This window comes from Amphibalanus amphitrite, unplaced genomic scaffold, assembly GCF_019059575.1.
Source record: "Amphibalanus amphitrite isolate SeventyFive unplaced genomic scaffold, NRLGWU_Aamphi_draft 000138F_arrow, whole genome shotgun sequence".
Lineage (NCBI taxonomy): Eukaryota > Metazoa > Arthropoda > Thecostraca > Balanomorpha > Balanidae > Amphibalanus > Amphibalanus amphitrite.
Genome location: NW_024881633.1, coordinates 571179 through 594303, shown reverse-complemented (window position 1 = coordinate 594303; position 23125 = coordinate 571179). Strand labels below are relative to the sequence as shown.

Below are 23125 nucleotides of genomic sequence, written 5' to 3'. Positions count from 1 at the left end.
AACTTTCGGTCTCGTGAATTTCATCGAGCAAGTGCTAGCAGATAGCATACGACGGAATCCTTTCAATCCACGCATTCGTATATTCAAAACTACATTTACGAGCATCTGGCAGCACCACAACGATTTTTCACTCCCACTTGCAGAACTCTTCATAATTATCACCTTAGACGGTCCTCAGTCACCTTCAAAATCAGCACAACAAAACGACACACCTCATCACTCGCTGCCGCGCACTCCACCTCCCCCCCCCCTCTCCCCGCGCACTACTAGCTCTTCTCTGGCGCTGCTGCTGCCGCTGCGGCAGCTGCGGCCGCCTCCTGGGCCGCCCTCCTCTTCCGCTTGTCGGGGTCCATGCCGACCTCTGCCAGCTGCTGTTTCAGCTCCTTGAGCTGCAGGTCGGGCACATAGCGCACCTCGTCGTACTCGCTCTTGTGGCGCTGCAGGCACGCCTGGACGCCCGGCGGTGTGCTGTGCTGCAGCAGGTCGATCACCACTGGCGCCATGGTTGTAGGCAGGTCACGCAACTGCCGATACAGGAGGGAAGGGGGAGGGGTGAGCTGTTGCCGCGGATGGCGGGATCGAGATCTGCCGAGTCACCAGGACAGTGTATGACTGTTCAATACGAGCACTCGACGCGGAAGCACACAGTGAGCAGCCTTGGTGTAGATTTTTCGAATGTTTCTGGTAGCATCCGCGTGCAATACGCTAGACGCGCAGGACGTGCGTCTGCGTAGTGCCACTGTACTCGCAGTAGGTACCGTAACTCCCAATGGGAAATAATAATCTACGTACTACAAGTCACAACAGCCAGCGCAGCAATTCCAACAAGTTACCCTATTCATTCCTATTGTTGCTCTATTTCTCTTTTCCTGCCTCAAATTTAGTGCCGAGGCGTCCCACATTTGAAAGATTCTGTGCCACTTCTAATGACACTCCTACGACAGCCAACAAATACATCAGTCACACTAGGTTCGGCGGCCGACTTACCTGGACGTTCCTCTCGTAGAGATTCAGATCGTAGGAGGTCTCCACAATGGCCGTGTTTGGTTTCAGCCGGGTGACGCGGGCACTCGTGTGGGGAGTCGCCCAGCTGTCACCAAAAGCAGAGTAAGTCACGGAGCAGAGCATATTCGCCTCGTGACTCAGAAGTGGCTGACATCTGGTGGCCGTTTCCTGAACTACTATAGGTAGGATCCGGCGGCCGCTCCGCAGGCAGACCGGCCGGTCTAATCTCACGAGACCTCGGATTTCGAATACTTTTTCTTTCAAAATTGGAATGCAATGCACATAATTCGACGACAAATTCCTCATAGATCACGAATAATGATTCTCATAGCCCATCATACATCCTTTCACAGTCAAAAGGGCCCTGAACAAAGCGTCCCGTGGCACTTCGTAAGCAGTATTGGTGATTACAACCAATGTTAGGGCGGTAAGGGCGGCCGATAAGGATATTGCAATCCGCCGAAAGAGCAAGGTTCCGGGCACATTGTCTGAACCCTCGCCGTAACGGTTTTCTACGTAGGTAGGTACCGCCCGATGCTTTGGAACCGCCCTGAGATCTTGAGAGCATTCATATGCCGGCATAAGACATTCACCTTTTATAGCCCGTCACAGGCCGACGTGGGGCCCTCAGAAATAGGCATGGAGTTCTCGGAAACCTGCATAAGGTCCTCATTGACTACCGTCGGAACTTAAATCTGCGATGGGCCCCAAAACGCCACCGTGGAGCCCTCAAAGACCTGTAGATTGCAGCCTTCAGAAACCAGCGTGGACGCTCGGGTGCCGATGTAGAATGATCAGGGATTGGTGAGGGCCAACGGTGAGTTCAGTGCGGGTTCGCTCAACCTTTCAAATGACCTGTTGACCAGTGGGATGGAATGGAACAGACTTACAACACCAGCTGCTCGAACGGCGCCCCGGAAGGCGAAGGGACATGTTCATTTCACATTGCTTTTTGCTAATGATATCTGCATGTCAGGGCCAAAAGGCAGTAGCTACTAGCCTGAGCACTGAGCAGGGAATGAGGGATGTATTCGGTTCAGAAGGGGCTGATTCTGCTCCCAATGATAGGGGGGGGGGGGTTGGATATGTTATCTGTGTAATTCAAACTCAGTTCTGAGTTATCACTTCAGATTCATAAGGCTTCGGAGGGTGGAGCCTTATGACCAGTGGCACCAAAAATTTGTGACTTTTACATTCTTCTATTCAGTTATCAGTTACATATGTGAAAGATAAATGGCCCTGGCAATGAAAATAACTTTAAGGGTACCCCAGGCTTGTTGAAGGGAAGGTATGAATGAACACCCGAGGACATCAGATTGCTTCCCTCTCCCAGGTAGTATTCTCACACCATTGATCATATGATGTTGATATAGTTCAGGAAACAAAAGAGATATATGTGCAAATTCAGGCCAGCTGTGAACGTATATCATTCGGATTACAATGCCTCTAATGCCACCAATACTGCACCAACTTCTAAAGCACTGAGCAGAGGTTGTAACTAACAAAGCAGACCATTTGTCGATTCAATGCTGAGTAAGGGGGTGACTGAGGTGAGGTGCAATGAGCTAAATATGTTCTGTGCTCTGCTGGACACATGTGCAGAACACATGTAGCATATTGTGCTGCACCACACATGCCAGCAGGCAGCAACAGACTTAATTGTAGGTCTAATCTCTTCAGCTACCTCCTTGAAACAAACAGCCATCTCAGCAGCAAGTGGGTTTTGAGGGTTGGCAGCAAGACTCCTCAGTTCCTTCCTTCCAGGGCTGCAGCCTGCTGCTGGAAGCTGCCTCAGAAACCCTAGCATAGTGGAACAGCTGCTGTTAGCAGTGGAATCGGGTTGGCAGCCATCACTTCTGACTTCCGATTTCGGTCAAATGCCACTAGTACCTGGTTGTAGTCTGAGTCCTGTCTTTTGTACTTGTGTGGTCATGTCATTGTCATACCATGCTATTGCTACAACATGAAAGATTGCATATGCACCTTATTGCCTGAAATATATCCATTCTAATAATGGAAACAAGATCATTTAACGAATTGCCATGCGTCTTTGTAAGCTGCTTCAGACTGAGATTAAAAGTCAAAGGTCATAGCGATTTCTGCAGCCAAATGCTGTATGATATTCACTAGCGATAGCAGGGTAATTTACTCCAAAGGTCAAAAACCCAAAACGTTACATAAAAGGGATCAAAATCGATAATAATCAGATTCCCCCAACCCCAATTTCCACTGAAGCTGATACAGAAATACACGTTTACCGGTTTTCGTAACTCGTGCGCCACATTCGCTATCCTATCTATACGGTTCTACGGTGCTGCCACCTAGCGAGGTGTCACGAGGCGAATTGTGAGGACGTTTGGAGCTGGGTGTGACCGATAGCACAAGGGGAAAGCGGGGAACACGGGTCACGGGGAAAGAAATAGGTACATATGAAAAATCGAACGAAATGCGGATAACAAGTGGCAGAGCGCAGAACAGTGGGGCACAAAAAAAAACGATGGAGCACAGCAAGGATCACCGAAACACGGCGGAGATGCCTCACAGGGAAATGGCAGGAACAAGGGACATCACAGGGAACATGGTGTAACAGATAAGAACATTGAAACGTAGAGGAAACACATAGGTAGCACAGCTGAATACGGCGAACGTTGCAGAGAATATGGCGCCGGATTATATTAGAAAACAGGCATTGTAACGAGAAAACATGAGAGCACACAGGGAGCACGGGAACACGGCGAAAAACATAACACAAAGGAGAACAACGGTGAAAAACACAACGCAACGAAGAACACGAACATACGATGAAGAACACAGGAACATTGCGAGGGGAAGGAAAGACGGTAAAGGAAAGTAATACTGAGGCATAAGGCCTCGTCCGCAAACCACCGTTCACGACCCACTATCAGACCATCGCCCACCATCTATTATCCACTATCCGATCCCCGTCCACCGTTTATTATCCACTATCCACCATCCCCTCTTTCATCGCCCGCCCACTTTTCAGGGCGAATGATAAACCCGTCCAGTTTCCATCCTCTGTCCGTCATCAACTCACCAGTCCTCGACGTCGACGTCAACGGCCCGCAACATGCGGTGCACCCACTTGGCGTAGTGTTCCAGCACGGCAAAGTCGTACGCCTGGAGTCGGATGTTCAGCAAGTCGTACACAGGCACCATCGGCTCGGAGGGCTGCGACCAGAGGATGAAGGTCATCGCACGAGCCGACCTTTCTTTCAATCTTCAATACCAACAACCAAGAACTTTTCCTAACCCATAAGTTATTGTCAGGTTTTAAGAGACCCAATATCAAATAACTCGTGTGGGTGTATGCAATTTCCCACATCGAAGATGCACCTTCATATTTCAAACACTACTCCAACTCTGCCGCCCGCCCCGACATCACCACACTGACCATCAGCCGTTTGCCCAAAATCGACACACTGACCGTCAGGTACTGCGGCTCCAGCTTCTGATTAGTGACCTTCACGAGTCGTGGCGCACGGCGCGGCCGGCCGGCCGACGTGGACAGCCGCACCATCTGGCCAGCGGCGCGGCTGGACACGAGGAGCGCGGTCCTCCGCAACATTTCTGCACAGAGACAGACAGACTAGACAGTCAGATGTACACACAGTCAGACATATACATACAAACAGCTGGACACGAGAACACTAGCCTTTCGCCACATTTCTGCACAGAGACAGACAGAGTAGACACTCAGACATACAGGCACAGACAGAGACACGGTCATATAGACACAGCTGGTGCAGCACTTTACATAGTGACTGACAAGTGACATGACTGATTTTAGATATTTTATGCATGCTTTTGCGGGTGTTGCTTTATATTGACGTGTATATTGTATGTGTGTGTGTCTGGGTGTGTGTATCATGTATTGACTGGGCCGTAATAGCCACTTGTGGACAAGCCCTAAATAAACGAAACGAAATGAAACGAAAACACAGACACGTATAGAAAGTCAGGCATACAGACAGATGCACTAACAGATACAAAGACTGACAGACATACATGACAATAAGGTTAGGTTAGCTTGGTTAGGTTGGGTTGGAATGGAAATTTCCAACATTTCAGGGAAATAAACACCAAAAAACGCCTTTTGGGCGAAGAACGAGCAAGCGAGATGGTGAGCCCTGCACGTGCGAAAGGGCTAGAGAGTACTTCCAAGGAGGCTTGTGCAAAACACCCTCCTAACCAGTCGCTAGCAGTGTGCCAATTTTGAGCGCAATCGGCCCAGCCGTTCCTGAGATCTGGAAGCGGCATTCTGCACGTGCGCACGTGCAAACGGGGTCCAACCTGACTTTTGCAGGGCACCCTACTAACCGGTCCCCAGCCGAGTACCAAATTTGAGCACAATCGCCCCAACCGTTCTCGAGATCTGGAAGCACCCCCCCCCCAATATATAGCCTTTGCAAATATTTTGATTTTCAGTGCCTCTCATGCTCTGTGGTCTGTGGTCATCAACTCACTTCTTTGCACCGTGTATTGGTATGTTGAGGTTCCCTTGAGGTATCCGTGACTGATAGGTATCTTATTTGAATTAAAATGTATGGTATTTTAATCCAACACCAGTCTACCAATTCAAACATCGCACACTCCCACCTGCTCCCACCCGCATAAATGTTGTTGTTGTCAAGTTGTTGTTGGGTTAGGGCGCGTAATCGCGAGGCTAAAGCGTCCAACCACCCGCATAAAGAATCACCGACTATGCACAGTTGGCACAGTATTTGTATAAATTGAAATACGACACCCGAATCAAAACAGCTCCGGCGCTAACGGAAGGCACTGCGTCGTAAATGAAAATCTTACGCTGTATTTGTCTTCAAATAAATGCTTCCATATTGAAGTTATTTTTAGGCATTTTTTATGGGACAGAACGGACAGCACTATTCAACCGCCACCCTTGAGGTCATTCTACAACTCGGGAATCACCGATCCGATCGGAATTCGGAACGCACTAAACACCATTCGAATCAGGCAGGATCGTGGGGGCAAATGCCCCGCACGCAACAGAATTGCCCCCCTCCCCAGTCGTCGAGATTTGCCCACTATAAAATGGGCATAAAGGAACAGGGTGACAAAAAAAAAACGACTTGTTTTGCAATGGATGTCAAAGTCAGCCTGCAAGTAATGACCAGTGGTGGATCCAAGGGTGGGTCATATGGGTCATGACCCTCCCCCCGCTCCATTGGGGCCCGGGGACACCACAGGCCTGCCAGGGGCTGGGGGCACCACCGGCCTGTCAGGGGCACCACAGGCCTGTTGGGAGCACCATCGACCTAGCAAGAGCACCATAGGTCTGCCAGGGCCCAGGGGCACCACAGATCTTCCAGGGGCTTCACCGACCTCACCGACCTCGCAGGGGCACCTTGGGACTGTCAGGGGCACCACAGGCCTGTCAGGAGCACCATCGGCCTAGCAAGAGCACCATAGGTCTGCCAGGGGCACCACAGACCTGCCAGGGGCCCCACCGGCCTCGCAGGGGCACCACCGTGGGCCTGTCAGGGGTGCCACCACAGGCCCGCCAGGAGCACAACAGGCCTACAGAGGCACCACAGGCCTAGCAAGGGCACCACGGACCTGTCAGCGACACTACGGGCCTGTCGGGGGCACCTCAGGCTTGTCAGGGCCAAGGGACACCACAGTCCTTTCAGGGGCACTACAGGCCTGTCAGGGGCACCAGAGGCATAGCAGGGACACCACATGCCTGGCAGGGGCACCACCGGCCTCGCAGGGACACCTTGGGCCTGTTAGTGGCACCACGTGCCTATCGGGGACACTCCAGACTTGTCAGGAGCACCACAGTCCTGTCAGGGGTCAGGGGCACTAGCGGCCTAGCAGAGGCACCACCGACCCAGCAGGGACACCACCGACCTCGCAAGGGCATCATGGGCCTGTCAGGGGCACCACGGGCCTGTCGTTGGAACTTCAGGCTTGTCAGGGGCACCACAGTTCTTTCAGATGCACCGGCGGCCTAGCACCATGGCACCGCCGCACCATGTTTGGCCGGGATCGCGATTCGGCGTACTCGTATGTCGCCTCGCATTAGCCGCGCGTTTGCAGTCTTTTCGTGGTTTCAAACGTTCAAACATGGGATATGATGTTGCTCCCATGCATTAGGGTGGGTGTCAAGGTCACCGGAAGGTCAGGTCAGGTCATTGACCTTTGGTGACCTCGGTTCACTTTTTCGAGTTTTGCATGTTTCTAGGCTAGTTTTTGGAGCTGAATTCGAATTTAGCAACCATTTGAACATTTACGAAGTAGTTTTGGTGCCTTCGTAACATGTTACGAAGCTGTCAGAGGCGGATAACAGGTACTACGAATACCCGTCACGACCCCTACCGGTTGACCTGACCTGACCTGACCTGACCTGACCTGACCTGACCTGACCTGGTCTAAACGCTTAACGACATCATCTGCGATCAAAACTAACACGATATTCGTGATCAGCACCCCGGAAAACCCCTTAGCAGCCACGCTTTACGACTTTCTAACAGGTCCCGATATTCCCGATTTTTGTGTCATTGACCTGACCTGGAAGGTCAACCGATGACCTAGGATCTTAAAATTGGGTATCATTGGCTTTCTCTCGTGACGGGCAGCACGCTCGTTTTTTTTTTCGCGAAGCTCTAGCTCTATCAGGGGCCAAACGCGAGGGGGGGTCGTACTACCGCCCCCCCCCCCCCCTTGTGCCGTCGAAGGACTCAAAATGGCCTGTGCGGGCGAGGGTTGAAACCGGAAAGGTAGTACCGGACGTCCGGTCGACCTTTATTTTTGCTTTGCTTCTGAATGGGCAAATCGACGCCACTGGGTGGGCAATTGTCGTGATTGGTATGGCGCGGGCTAAGCCCGCGCCCTGATGGGGGGCCATTTTGGCCCCCCCCTGTGGTTTTTCTTAAATAGCGAGAAAACAGCGGCGCGCAGCGCCGCCAAATTTTGGGTACCTTACCGGGCATCAATTTGACACCTTCACACAAAATTTCAAGTCACAGGTCACCTCAGGTCAGGAGTTATTGAGGTCAAACTGAGGTCATGTTCGAGTAAAAATGAGCAAAAAACATGACATCTTGAAACGCTCACCAATTCTACAGTTAACAAGCAATTTTAAAGTTCTTTATGTGGTTGTGTAGAGAAAAGACGGCGCTACAACACTGCTATCTCGGATTTTCGAAATTTTGGGATTTTGACCCCCAAAAATCAAAAAATTGATTTTTTTAGAAAAACTCAAAAAAATTCTAAAAAGAAAAATTCGAATTTCGAAAAAAACGGAATATATGTGATAGTCCCTACGCTCTTCCATATACATACCGAATTTTAGATCGATACCTCTTTTTTTGGCCAAGTTATAGCGGAAAAACTGTTATAAATTGATGACGTCAAATTTTCGAACTCAATTTTTAGCAATTCTAGACCTCGTAGCGCAAAACAGAGACCAACATTGAACTCCCCGTGACGAGCTGCATCGAATCTATACCCATTTTATGCAAAAATATCAACTTTGAAATTTCGCCTAATTTGACCTGACCTTGACCTGACCTTGACCAAAACGTGACCTAAGCTGGCCCTAAAGTCTGTCTGACCCACATAATCGCATTTGTCATGTAAAATGAACCATAAAACATGTATCACACGACACTTTCATATTGTGACCCCACCCCCCCCCCCCCCAGTGACCTGACCTCTGTGACCTGACCTGGTATCAGTGACCTCAAATAGCAAAATATGTGTTTGAAGAACATTTCCCCATCGATGATTTTCAATGAAATGCATTTTACACGATTTTACAACGCATTTCTTGAAATGCCTGTAAACGGTGAAAATTCGACCTTTGACCTGACCTGTGACGTCATCGGTTTGACCGAGGTCAATGAAATTTGGTCACAAGGCAGTTCCCCGTTGGGGCTATCCAACACCGTTTACCGCTTGTCGCTATGTTGCGTGGTTCTCGAGATCTGAGGGAGGGGGGCCAAAATGCCCCCCCCCCATCAGACCGCGTTGCTCGGCAGACCCCATCTGGGCGCGGGCAAGGCCCTAAGGCGCGGGTTAGAGGAGGCCCTGATTTTTTTGCCATAATTAGGACTCATCCAAGCATTACGTGCTCCTGCTCGAGCGAAATTTTTGTCGTGCTGCCATATTGAAGGATTTTTTTCAGAAGAATGCAGACACTTGGGTAACACCGCCCACTTGGGAAACTTGGTGCACATTGTGACACCTATAATCCAGGAGTGGCGCATTTCAAATAAAGAAAGAACGTTGCGTAGCGTTGTCAGCGCGGCCACCGGCTGGGCGCCTTCCGTAATAACGGAACACCCGGGCCGCACGCACAGCCGTTCCGTAATTGGGGGATGTAGTGATGGCCATGAAAATAAAAGACGCCATGGCGAATAAAGTGGTACCAATCGAGTTGAAATACCATCAACAGAGTTCTAAAAACATTTTTACAATATTGTCTTTCAATATTTCCAATATTCATCGCAAATGTCTTATTTTCTGAGGATTTTCTTCCACTGTTGTGAGTGTGACACATAGATATAAAGTCTTTTATATCTATGGTGTGACACCTTCAGCACTATGGGCGCCATTGCTTCTTTGTAGACGCCATTGCTTCTTTCAGCTTCTTTGAAGACTCTAAGGGCCTGTTCCAGCGCCTCCAGAAACCTCCAGAAACCTCCAGAAAGCTCTAGAGTCCTCCAGAGAGCGTTCCAGCGCCTCCAGAAAGCTCCAGAAAGCTCTCGCCAAAGCTCCAGAAACCTCCAGTAACCTCCAGAGAGTTGAGAGGTCCAAATTTCTCTGGAGGCTCTGGTCTACAATTATGGCGCACATATGACAATCACGAATGTAAACAAATAACTTTTGACTGATCATTTTACAACTTGAATGTAAAGAAAATTACATTGCTATAATTTTGTTAATCTTTTTTACTAAAATTGAAAACATTTTGCGTTTCAAGAGAGAACAATCGTCATTCTTTTGGTATCTATGACGCCAATCTCCAGAAATCTCCAGATTGCGTTCCAGCGCCTCCAGTGAAACCTCTGGTAGAGCCTCCAGTCAAGAATTTCTACTGGAGGCGCTGGAACAGGCCCTAACTTTGACCCGTACTTACTATCGCACTTCTGCTGATCGAGTATCTATGTACACTAGTTCAATACGCTCTCTCCGGCTGAATTTCGAGCAGAGGCCGCCGATAGGTATTGCTGGCCTGGCCGTGGGCTACAGCCTACACCAGGGGGCGTCGAAGTCTAGTTCCTACCAACCTGGCACTCCCATGCCTACGTCACCACGAGGACGCCCGAGGGCATTTACATGTTGAAGATAGGGAAATTGCCATAGTTTAGAGCCGCCTGAAGGGCAACCTTGAGATAGATGGTAATGTAAATGTGTGCTAATATGATCAACATCTTATTTATCCAAATCCAGGGCCAATTAATCGATAACCTGTCACGTTTTCCAGTGGTGATGCGCTAACGTTCGTGGTTCTTGCAGCCAATAAGGGTGTTTCATAGTGCGATTCAGCCGCATTATCGACTTTAATGCCATAAACCGCCACGGAACATACGATTTGCAGCTCCCTGGCGTGATAGCTGCCAGTAGGGCTCCGGAGTCGGAGTCATGAAGTCGGTCGGAGTTGACAGTTCTGACGTGAGTCGTCGAGTCGGAGTCAGAGTAGATTTCAAAAGCCTGGAGTCTGAGTCAGTCACCGAAATTCGATCCCCTCCGCAGATCTTTCAGGGTTCCGTAGTCGGAGTTGTAGTCGGTCGGAGTCGACAGTTCTGACCAGAGTCAGTGTCAGAGTCGATTTTGAAAGCCAGAGTCGGAGTCGGAGTCACCAAAAAACCATTGCCTCCGCAGACCTGCTGGGGCTGTGGAGTCGGAGTCAGTCAGAGCGTCAGAGCCGACATTTGAAATCAAAGTCAGAGTTGATTTTTTGAAAGTCTGAGTCAGAGTCGGATTCATCAAGAAACCCATCGACGATCCGCAGTACCATGCAGTAAGGGCGCTGCCGTTCGATGCCCCTGAATTGCCTATGAATTGATTGAATAGATGACAATTGATTAGGTAGGTACCTTCTATCATTCATCCCCTGCCACTTGGAGGACTTACTTTCAGTAGAAAAGACGCATTATTTTGTTTGTTTATAATATTTATTGACAAATATTTTTTGAGCAGTTAGGGATACAGACACAAAACACAATGATAGCGCGCTCGCTGGTGCAAATAATTGCTAGATTGATGTTGAGATGTGTTGCCATTGAAGAATCTACTGATTTTCCTGGCGGCTCTCGTTTTCAAGTAACTACTGGTCTTGTAAGATCTCTTGATTGCTCACCGTCTGGCGTCTTCCAAGTTTTCTGAAACCTAATCAGTAATCAAACGTTACCATGACTGCTTTTTGATTGCATGGCGCTTGCTGGTTCTGCTTAATTGGTGGTTCTTGCGTCTGATCCTGTTGCTCCATGTTCCATCACATCACATTAAATTTCTAATGGAACAGACACTTCTACCTTTTATTTCACTATCAGTCGACTTGCTTTTACCCCTGTGGCCTGCTCGCCCTTTTATTCCCACGCTGGAATCTATCAATTATTGAAAAAGCCTCGGATAAAAAAGCAAGAAAAGTATGTCAAGTTAAATAATTGAGACGGTCCTAGAAAACCAGAAAAAAAATCAAAAAGCCTGTCCATCTCACTTCCCTCACTTCATAACAAAAACCACGGTATATAGAGAACTAGGTAAAACCGGTTTGCCGCCACAACACTAAGGTATTTTAACCACTATTTTCAGCTGGCCTTCTCAGTCCAAAAAAAGAAACTAGGCCACGTATCTTTATGTGTTTTATTATTTTTATATAAATTGGCAATAAAATTGCACAGGGCAAGACTAGCGTAACTCTGTAAAGTATTTGCGAAGATAATTTTTTGACCGACCACGCCATTTCGAAAATAATATATCTTTGGTTGTAGGAGTTTGTTATTGATTAAATCAAATTTTCATCCTTAAAAATTTAAATTAATAGTAAAAAAGTATTATCAAATGCCAATACTGTTTCTTTCAATTTCGAAACCACCAAGCTCAGCAAATGGCGGGCCCACCTGACCAGCCAACGTTTTACCACAAATTCTCGAATAAAATCAGTTGTATAGGTTGTAAATCATGATCGAACAATATCAAAGTTGAATATTCTTTCCGATTTTATGTGTTATTTCATTTGTTCATGCTCAAAACTAGAATAAATCGATGTTGAATGTAAAACCACCTTTGGTGATCTTGGTCACACTGTTTCACTAGATGTAATGGTTTTCAAAAACAAGACCGAGTCGGCGTCTGAAACGTTCACCAAAATATGCAGAAATGCTGACATTATAAGGTGTCAAAGTATCAAAGCTCATCTAATGGGGGAACATTGTCAATTTTGCTTCCAAATCCGAAAGTTGGCATTTTGGGTACCAATCAACTCCGAACAAAAAACATTGATGCTCGGTAAACATGGTGGTGATGGGTTCGCAAAAGTTCTTAATCAAAATGAAAATTTTATTTTCTTCCCAAGTATGCATGTTTTATTGCAGTTTCGGTGCTATAAGTTATATATTTTTGGTCTATAATGTATCAGCCTCCTTGCTGTTTGAGGTCACACTGTAACAGTCAGTGGCATATTACTAAAAAATGAGACCGAGTCGGCATCTATTGAGGGTACTATATGAAACAGAATTTAATTTTCTATCTGATGTTATAAGTTTCAAAACATGACTAATGGGGGAACATTACGAAATTCGATGTTAAAAGCTGCTGACCACGATTATACACCCACAGCTGCTCACGGTTTCGTGTACTGCAAATGCTGCTAATATAGTTCTGACGCTAGCAGACGCACGTTTTTGCATTCAATTGGCTGCCACGGCGTTCCATGTGATGATAGAGAACATCCCTGGTTTTCGACTTTTGTGTGTTGTGTATATTTGTTTATTAGGCACATTTCAATTCAAATTTGAATTTGCTTCTCTCACTTCGGTGGGTCTTGGAGTTGTGGATATATTTTGTGGAGCGCGGAGCATCGGGGATTTTTGTGGAGTATTGGATTGACGTTTTCTTGGTGTTTTTTTTTAAGATATTTTCAGAGGCTACAATGCCACCAGGAAGACCAAGACAAGACAGTGCTCATGCCCGAATCATCGGCAACACAGGATGGCAAACTTCGCCTCCCCTGGCTTGTATGAAGCCTTGATTTCCATTTAAGGAAGTAAGTCTGTGCCCAAATGGATGATGCACGTGTTGGGCATTTTTGCAAAACAAAGCAGTTGAAAGGGTTCATTTGCCGAGGCTGTATGGAGTACGCCAAGCAATGTCATGCTGATGGGGAGACGTGAGTATGACAATGAAACATACTACAATTCTTGGCAAAAGGGCTAGCAAAATGCATCATTGAGTTTGACAATTCTGTACCAGTCATTGTCAAGCTGGAAATCTGGGTAACGGTAATTGGTAAAGCTGGGGTCACCGTCAGCATATCAATATAGGTATCAGTCGGGCAAACTGCAGGGAGGTAATCTAAAATAAGATTTATCTAATTTAAGAATATGATGTCACCCAAATGTGCTGAGTGATGACCATATAAGGAATGATGATCAATATTTAGACTATATTCCCGACATGTCCACATTTGAACCCTCCACAACCATCGAAGAACTGCTCATAACCACAATATTTGTTTTGCTGACTGACAGGCAAACCATGATTTAACAAATTGTGAACTGGCCAGCTCATTTGAGATTGGAATTTGTCACTGGTGACCAAGATATTTGGGCATTAGTAGAGCAGATGTTACACAGAGGTTTTACAACTGAGGAGAAGTGCTCATATGCTTCTTGCTTCCAGAGATGCTTCTTTTTAACACCAAACCAAACCTTACCTGACATAATCTAACCTACAAGTCAGCATACAAACTAAAACCCTACAACCTACAAACCTACAGCTGTGCCTCTCCTTGGTTGGAAACCCTTCCTATGAGCATCCTGCTCTCTTTGCCTATTTATCTACTTGGTAAGCATAAGCGCCTTTATTTGACATCTGCTCTACTAGTGCCGTTAATTTTAATTTGTAACCTAACCAAACCTAACCTAACCCAAACCCTGCTCATAACTGTGATAAGTTGCAGTCCTAACTCCTAACATCACTTTGATTCTCCTCAGCCAATTACATCAAGAGGGAGACCACACTGACAGGGGTCCAAGATCCAACTCAGGCCCTACTGTAAGTGTGGATGTCTTGACCTGTAGCCAGAAGCACTGCCACTGGAGCACAGCAGCTAATTCCCTATCTTCCTTCCAGCTCCACAATGGTCTGCATTTCTGCAATGGTCTCAACAGGCCTAACTGAACACAAAGGGCATTTTCACTTGCTAACAGTTTAAGACTAATATTATTCTAAAAACGGTTGTAAAGCAATGTATAATGAAATAGATATACGATGTATATGAATAGAATTAGGTGTGCTGATACTTGTACTTTATGAACTTGAACAGTGAACACTAGAGTAACTAATTCAACTATTTCTTGTTATTCAGACTGTCCGCCAGCGGACGGAGGCCCGGCGACGGACGCTGGCTCAGTGGCCAACAGTGGTCCGCCCGCCGGCTGATGGTGGCTCGCCGACCGACGCCGGCCCGTCGGCTGACCACGGCATTCCGGCTGATGGTGGCCCGCCAGCCGACGGAGGTCCGCCGGCCATTCGTGGCACGCCCGCCGACGGTAGCTCGACACGTCCTGGCTATGTCACCCCCAAGATTACTTCGCCCCCCAGTCCCTAGGTGAGTGGCTGGAGAGTGGAGAGAACTTTGTGTGTTGCCGGGACGGGATGTCTGCTAATGCAGATGCCGTTGCAGGGGTCGTGACGTATGATGGGTCTCAGACTCGGGCCTCGACTTTTGAGTGAGAAACGTATAAACAGGCTAATGTATTGCAATTATGGGCTATGGCTAAGTGTGCGACAGGAAACGCTATGAGCTATGAGTTATCGTCGCCGTGGCGGAAATTTGAGGACCGTCGCAACCTGTGATGTCGCCGTGACTGCTAATTGACGGTCGCCTTGGATCGTGTGTAACGGTCACTGTGCCTGGTATGTGACGGCCGCCGTGATTGTTAATATAACGGCCGTCGCGACTGAAACGTGACGGTCGTCGTGAGACCTGACGTGAGACCTGACGTGTCGCTGTGTCACAGGTCACCAGTTGCGGGCGCTCCATCTGACGGTGTCGTCCGACGGCTCCACGGTGACCAGCGCCGCCACTGCGGAAACCATCCGACCCCGAAAATGCTGCTAGCCGTACACGAACAAAGGGCGCCGGGCACCCAGGACCAGCGCCCTGCTCCGAGGCGGTGTCCAAAGAAGGCTGCACAGTGCACTTGCTGTGCTAAGGCATAGTGCCCGCTGACTGATAGGAACAAATGACGGTCAGTTATCAGATTTCAGTATGGAACTCAAGATGGTCGGAGCCGACCTGGCTCGGTGGATGGTGTGCCAGGGTTGATTAAGTGTCGAAAGGAGTGAGATGCCCAGATATGTGAAGGATACGTCGATACGAGCCCCGGCTTCGACTCCCCGTCCCAAAACGATGTTGGTTGTGATTGGAGGATCCCCCACCCCCACCCCACCCACCCCGGAATTTGTGCTATGTAATAGAACGATAATATGTCGTGGTCTCATTCTGGCTCGATATGGTAATAGGTACTTAATTGGACAGATGTTGATGGTATTGGTGGTGGATGTTAATGGCAGGTTTGGCGAGCGCGAATTAATAATCGTGAGTGCACTAGCTGCAATCAGTCGCGCGCTTATTGCTGAGCACCTGTGAGCAAGAAAATTATATGAATGTGGTAGTTCGTCGTGAAATCTGTGTACTTTTGGATTAAGTTGTCAGAACATAAGTGTATTTTTGCCGTGTCCACTGCAGCTCTGAAACAGAAACATGGAGATCGGCTGTGTGCTGTAGCTGCGGGGGCAAGTAGTCCGCGCGTGCCAAAAAATCAAAGGTGGTATGTGAATTTAAGTGAATATACCTCGCTATATTTTCAACTTTATTATTACAACAAATGCGTCGACTGCTGATTACCCTCGGGTCCTAACAATAACGTTTGCGATACTGGAAAGTACATAGACAATAGATACCCTTGCGACCGACTGGCGCGATCCGAGAATCTCTCTCACTGTTTTTGCTGACCTACACACGAAAACACGGCCGAATAGCTACCATCGAGAGCACGGAACGATGCTGGTGACTGACGGACCAGCGAAAATAGAGCTCCCGTCTACTCGCGGAACAGCGCTGATTGGCGCGGCTCACAGACTCCATTGGCTCATCAGAGTTCAGACTGTTGACGGTTGTTGCTCCTCCCTCCCCTCCCCGAGAGGGCGTAGCCAAGTAGCTTAGTTGTGTGCGCAGCGGGCGGCCAGCGGGCGGTCTTTTTGCATCTGTGTAACCGTTGAGTGGATGGTATCCAGACGAGCTACGCGTCGGCGTCGCCCTTCCAGCGGCCGGGCAGCGCAGGTGGACGTGCCGCGGATGGTCCGCCTCCGATCTCGGCACACTCTGCAGAGTGCGGCTGGACGCTCCACGGAGTTGCATAGCGTTGATAGGCCGTATGGTGTCGCTGTCGTAATTATAAAAGCGTAAGTAGAAGGTTGAAGCAATATAGAATGCTATCTTTTTCGAGCTTTGTTGCACATAATTTAGTAGGTATTGGCCGTTTCTTTACAAATAATATCGCAAAGCACAGCTTTATGTGCTGGTAACGATATGTGCGCGTCGGTTGCGGCGGTAATCGTCGAAAAATATATAATTTATGAACGTTTCTTGATCATTGAATGATAAACGTGGCAATGTTTGCCTGTTGTGAAGAAGACTCCTATACTGCCGCTCTATCGTCCGGAATTATTCGTGTCTGATGACGGGGATTCCGCCACTCTATCAGCTGATTTTTGTTTCCGAGTCACGTGACCAACCGGTGTCTCCCTGACAAAAACCAGGCAGCAAAACATATGCGAAAGAGTCCTTAGCAACGCCCCAGGGAGACACCGGTTGGTCACGTGACTCGGAAACAAAAATCAGCTGATAGAGTGGCGGAATCACCGTAATCAAACACGAATAATTCCGGACGATAGAGCGGCAGTATAGGAGTTTTCTTTACAACAGGTAATCATTGCAATGTATTATCATTCTATGACCAAGAAACGTTCATAAATCATATATTTCTTCGATGATTACTGCCGCAACCGACGCGCATATATTGTAGCCAGCGCATAAAGCTGTGCTTTGCGATATTATATGTAGTGAAACGGCCAATACTAATAATTTGTAACAAAGCTCGAAAAAAGATGGCATTCTATCTTGCTTCAACCTTCTACTTACGCTTTTATAATAACGACAGCGACACCATACGGCCTATCCACGCTATGCAACTCCATGGCGTGTCCGGCCGCACTCTGCCGAGTGTGCCGAGATCAGAGGGGGACCATCCGCGGCAAGTCCAGCTGCACTGCCCGGTACCTGGGAGGGCGACGCCTAGCCCCGCTCTGGCCGCTCGCTTCCGCGCACAACTAAGCTACCTGGCTAGGCCTGTGGGAGGGGAGGGAGAAAACCAACAACAGTCTAATGAGCCAATGGAGTCTGTGAGCCGCGCCAATCAGCGCCCTTCCGCGCGCAGACGGGAGCTAGAGCTATTCATCTCCTTTCCTGTTTTCGCTGGTCCGCCAGTCACCAGCATCGTTCCGTGCTCTCCATCTTGGCCGATTCGGCCGTGTGCGTCAGCAACAACAGTGAGAGAGAGAGAGAGAGAGAGAGGGGGAGAGGGAGAGAGAGAGAGAGAGAGAGAGAGAGGAGAGAGAGAGAGAGAGAGAGAGAGAGAGAGAGAGAGAGAGAGAGAGAGAGAGAGAGAGAGAGAGAGAGAGAGAGAGAGAGAGAGAGAGAGAGAGAGTCTCGGATCACGCCAGGCAGCCACATGGGTATCTATTGTTTATTTATTTTCCAGTGATCGCAAGCGTTTTTGTTTGGAACCGGGTGTGATCAGTATTTGACGCATTTCTGTGATCTGTATGATAAAACTGAAAAATAGTGAAATATATTCACTTTAATTTACATATCGCTTTTGATTCATGGTACGGCTGCTTGATTTTGCCACAACATACAAACACAGCCGATCTCGGCATGTTTCTGTTCCAGAACAGCAGCTGCAGTGGACACCAAAAATGCATTCATGTTCTGACAACTTACTCCAAAGATACAAATATTTCACGACGAACTGCTAAGTTCCAAAGAAAGTATTTTCTCGCTCACAGATGCTCAACAAGAAGCGCACGATTGATTGCAACTAGCACGCTCACGATTTCTAAAATAGCGCTGGCCCAAACCTGCCCCTTACATCCAAATATAATATCTTAATTCCAGCCTCTGTCCTATTTATTATTCATTAGCGCACCGAGAGTGAATGATACCACGGCATAGCCGTCATATTACAGAGCACAAATTGCGAGACGACGTTCGAGACCCGTATCGGCGTATTCTTTACAGATCCGGGTGTCTCGCTTTCACTCTCAATCAACCCTGCCACACCATCAACCGAGCCACATCGGCTCCGACCATCTTGATTCCCGCACTGAAATCTGATGGCCGGCCCGTCATTCCATCCTATCCGTCGGCGCGCACTACACCCGAGCTCACCCTAAAGTGCACTGTGCGGCCTTCTTCGGATGACACCTCTGAGCATGGCGCTTGCCTTGCACCTGGATGCTTAGAGCCTCTTGTTCGTGCACGGCCGTTAGCATTTCAGGAGTCGGATGGTCTCGGCGGTGGCGGCGCTGGTCACCGTGGAGCCGTCGGAAGACACCGTCAGCTCGAGCGCCCTCGACCAGTGACCTGTAAAGCAGCGAGTCGCGGCATGTCAAGACGACCGTCACGTTTCAGTCACGAAGGCCGTTATAGAAGTCACGGCGGCCGTCATATGCCAGCCGCGGCGACCATCACATAGCAGTCACGGTGACCGTCACAGGTCACGACGGTCGTCAAATACCACTACAAGCCACGGCGACCACGACTCATAACTCATAACGTTTCCTGACGCACACTCAGCTATAATAACAGTACATAAGCCTGTACACACATTTCTCACTCGAGAAATCGAAACCCGAACCTGAGACCCATCATACGTCACGACACTAAGTTGCAGCGGCACCTGCATTAGCAGACATCCCATCCCGGCAACACAAAAAGTTATCCCGAGCCACCCACCTAAGGACGCGGTGACGGGTCACAGAATTGCCATCACGTCGCTGATCTAGTGACGAAAAGGGACACAGCTGACCTGTGGACGCGTTGGTTCACACAATTAGGTAATGACCTGGAGATGATGTGATAGTTTCTGGTCAATGTCGGTACGCGCGCCGCGTGGCTGGCCATCACACTCTGCCACCTCCGGATGACGTTCTACAGCTGGATCGACACGCTGTCTCCAGAACCACCGCCAGAAACAAGCCTGATGGAGGATGATATGATCAAAACTAAAAAACCACAAAGCACACAATGAAGACGACAAAAGCGGCGGCAGGCACATAATGACGATTGACGACCTATAACTAAATCAGCAAATTCAACGTCAAAAAAGGCTGCAAATGTCTACATTTTACTAGTCAAACGCCCGTGATAGGCTGATGTGTCTAGCTAGATGTAGCTTGACTTTCCGAATGTGGCCTAACCCTCGCCCGTATGGGGGGGGGGGGGCGGGGGGGGGTCGAACGGACCCCTCCTCGGTTTTTCGCGGATAACTCATAACTCGCATAAAAAGACGCCGATTGCGACGAAACTTTCAGTACCCTCCAGTTGATCAATTTTACACATGTCCTTGACATTTAATGAACCTGACCCAAATGAACTTTGACCTGTGACCTATTAAGCCCAGCTGCCAAGAGCCATGGCAGCTAGTTGGGGAAGCTTCAGTCCAGATAGCATATGCAAGTAGTAGCCATTCAGCAAGTCTGGTGGGAGGCACTTTCAGCAACTGTTCAGGCGTTAATTGGATGGAGAGTCTGGGGTGTGTGCGCACCAAAAAGTAGCAACTGCACACTCAGAACATTGGCAAAACCTGAGGGCTGTTCACGGGCCCTGTGTGCGGTCGGACCGCACACAGCCTCGAAGCTCCGCCCACTTTGTCCCTACGTCAGCCTTCCGTCACCGCACACAGCGATCGCTGTGGCCGGTCGGGACTGGCCACAGCGGACCGTCCACCGCAGGCAGCCGTGACGTCAGAACCGCCTACCAATCCCCTACCCCCACGCCTGCTGGACGCACCGCACACCGCACGCAGCAGTGTGCGGTGCCCGTGAACACCCCTCTGGAGACATTATGAGGAAACATTGGTCTGGGCAGACACCCAGGTTGAGGTGAGTTGTCAAGACTCAGTCACCCAGACTCAGCACTGACAGCACTGACATCACCATAAATGTTACCAAATGCCGTGAATAGAATAGTAAGACATTTTATAAGATTGGACCCTGGGGGAACCTCCAGGCTTCCCCCATCGGATAGTTGTCTGTCCAACCCTTGGCAGCTGGTGGATGTTTGGGAGAGGTGGACAAAGCCCGCAGAGGGCATGTATTTCATGATCGCTACACACATTGCAAGACTTTTTTAATGATATAATAACTCAAACTTATCCATGTAACTTGTCAATTACAGGACTTTGTGGGCTTTTGTTTATTAATTCTCAGAGCATCATCTTTTCTGGTGAGTTACTTGCAACACGCATTGCTGCAAGCTCCAAAAGCACAACTCGAAATGGCCAACCACAGCAGGGTCTCAACCTGAAGCAGGAGATTGAGACGCAGAAGAGAAGGAGAGGATCAGGATCATGGAAACAAGAGAGCAGAGGACCAAAACGAATCTGGGTGAGGGGTTTATATAGACTTGACTTCAGGTAGACTACATACTTCGTAGGATAGGTACCTACCTAATAATCCCGATGGCAAATCAATATAAAAACTATTTTGATTTGTATCTCAACTAACCACAGAAAAGAAACTTGACACAAATCCACCCCACCCGCCACAGATAAACTCACAATAAAAATACATTTCAAAATCCGTTTCCTGTTCCGTGGCCTATCAAAAACAAATCCAACAAGAAAATTCATTAAATTTGAAAATGTTTATAGCCTTGAGCGCCTTGAGTAAAAACTATTTTGATTTGTATCTCAACTAACCACAGAAAAGAAACTTGACACAAATCCACCCCACCCGGCACAGATAAACTCACAATAAAAATACATTTCAAAATCCGTTTCCTGTTCCGTGGCCTATCAAAAACAAATCCAACAAGAAAATTCATTAAATTTGAAAATCAGTAGGCGGAACTATGGTCATGAGTACCCAAATATAGGAACGTTCCCATTTTTGGGAACGGAGTTCCCAAATATGGGAACGGGCGTTCCCATTTATGAGAACGGAAGGCAATTTTTCGGCCGTTCGCCCACTAAAACTCAAAAGTGCATCACGTCTCAAAAAAGTGCACGCTGATTTAAGTATCTACTAAATCTCCATAAAGTTATCTTTAATCTGACCGTGGAACAAGGAAATTGACCGTGGAATGATATTTTTAATGATTTTTTAAAAATGACAGAATGGTGGAAATATGGGTTATACGACATTTAACATGCAAGTTTAAGGAAAATGAAGCATTTTTTACATTTTGAGGTCAAGTATAATAATTTTCGCCTGGTTATGAAGTTTCATTCTAGCGACACCAGATGATGACATATGCAAGCGAACACGCGGACAGTCCCGAGGTAATATTGTTGACATTTGGTGTCGGGGCGATCGACCGCGTGGAACGTCAGTGATTTTACCGAACTACTGTTGTAAACTCAGTTTCAGTGGTTTAAAATCATTCAGCTGTATTTTATCAGCCCTGAAAGACATATTTTATTTGGATGCTAGCTGTTTAGCGTTGTTTTATAAGCAGTGTCATGAGCGTGGTTTTTGTCTTCGGCGTTTCTAAGCATGATCGGTTGGGGGAATTTCTCTGATATAGGTCGCTCTGTGTGGCTTATTTATAATTTTTATGCTGATTTCGATCATACGTCGTGCCCATCCTACCAGGCCTTTTGCCACTTACACTCATTAAGAAAGGAAAAAACTAGATTTTCATTGGGACTAGGTGTTTTGAGGGTGTAACATATTCAGCGTTCCCATTTTTGGATACTTCTTGTGCTCGTCAACTCTCGGTGATTAGCAGACAGGTGCTTGACATGTCTCCACCCTCGGCGCGGACGGTGGATATAGGTATGGAAGACCTTGTTGAACATCGCTGAGCGTTGTGGATTACGTAATCCTGCAGAGGGGGGCGTGCCCGCTGCGAGATCGACGGGAATAAAAGCGCAGAAGACCGGGCGAAACATGCAACGGTCTTGCCGGAAAGGTCATCTGATGATTGTTGCGTTAACAATAATTTGCGGCGTTGGACGTGATGCTTGTTAATGAAAAGAGCCCCTGAAAGGCGTCGGTGAAATCGTTCCCAATTTTGGGTACGCCGTTCCCATAATAAGGAACGCTTGCAGCGCCAGTGTACGACAGCGTTCCCAAATTTGGGCTCGCGGCCCGGGTGATGGACTGCTTTAGAAATAGGGGAACGATTTGAAACTACGATGGGCCTTACAATATCAAACTCTTTCCCAACAATATTGAGACAACTATCAGGCGGTTCACGATCGTTTTATATTTTTTGGACGTCATTTAACAGTTCTTTTTCTTGTTTTAAATAATGCCTACATGGCGTTCCCATATTTGGGTTTATCGTTCCCAAACATGGGAACGAAAATGCGTTCCCGAAAATGGGTACGCTTGACCATAGTTCCGCCTACTGAAATGTTTATAGCCTTGAGCGCCTTGAGTTGAATCCAAAGCCATGCTGAATAGCTTGAAACTTAAAAGTGTTCTCAATCAGTAAAAGAAACGCCGTTAAACCAATCAAATACAAAAGCTGGCGTTTGCTAGCGATAGCAGTACAGAAAACTGCGCGCAACTGCGGGTGATAATTATGGTCGGCAGTTTTCAATACCACGTTTCG

At 47.9% G+C, this 23125-nt stretch overlaps 1 protein-coding gene and 2 long non-coding RNA genes across 14 annotated transcripts; 1 reads left to right on the top strand and 2 right to left on the bottom strand.

The window, feature by feature from the left end:
- Positions 1-57: 57 nt before the first annotated feature.
- Positions 58-12846, bottom strand: LOC122382337 (39S ribosomal protein L48, mitochondrial-like). 7 transcript variants are annotated; one of them, XM_043367536.1, is made up of 5 exons: positions 12830-12846; positions 4451-4593; positions 4061-4194; positions 988-1090; positions 58-524 (listed from the first exon to the last, which is right to left on the bottom strand). In XM_043367536.1, the coding sequence occupies exons 2-5, from the start codon at positions 4589-4591 to the stop codon at positions 267-269; spliced, it is 636 nt and encodes a 211-aa protein (XP_043223471.1). In that variant the 5' UTR covers positions 4592-4593; positions 12830-12846; the 3' UTR covers positions 58-266. The 7 variants fall into 7 exon arrangements, with proteins under 7 accessions (XP_043223471.1, XP_043223473.1, XP_043223470.1 ...); XM_043367538.1 differs by lacking the exon at positions 12830-12846 and adding an exon at positions 10127-10284; XM_043367535.1 differs by lacking the exon at positions 12830-12846 and adding an exon at positions 5771-5791.
- LOC122382339 lies at positions 10054-16089 on the top strand. Of its 6 annotated transcripts, none has more exons than XR_006256666.1 (4): positions 10062-10389; positions 13127-13381; positions 14582-14824; positions 15237-16089. It is a non-coding gene; the product is annotated as an uncharacterized LOC122382339 (long non-coding RNA). The 6 variants fall into 6 exon arrangements; XR_006256670.1 differs by lacking the exon at positions 10062-10389 and adding an exon at positions 10642-10662 and having other exon boundaries at positions 13127-14268; XR_006256669.1 differs by lacking the exon at positions 10062-10389 and adding an exon at positions 11474-12158 and having other exon boundaries at positions 13127-14268.
- A 1923-nt stretch (positions 16090-18012) lies between these two features.
- LOC122382333 lies at positions 18013-21250 on the bottom strand. Its single transcript, XR_006256664.1, has 3 exons — positions 21123-21250; positions 19407-19541; positions 18013-18925 (listed from the first exon to the last, which is right to left on the bottom strand). It is a non-coding gene; the product is annotated as an uncharacterized LOC122382333 (long non-coding RNA).
- Between the last annotated feature and the right edge of the window lie 1875 nt (positions 21251-23125).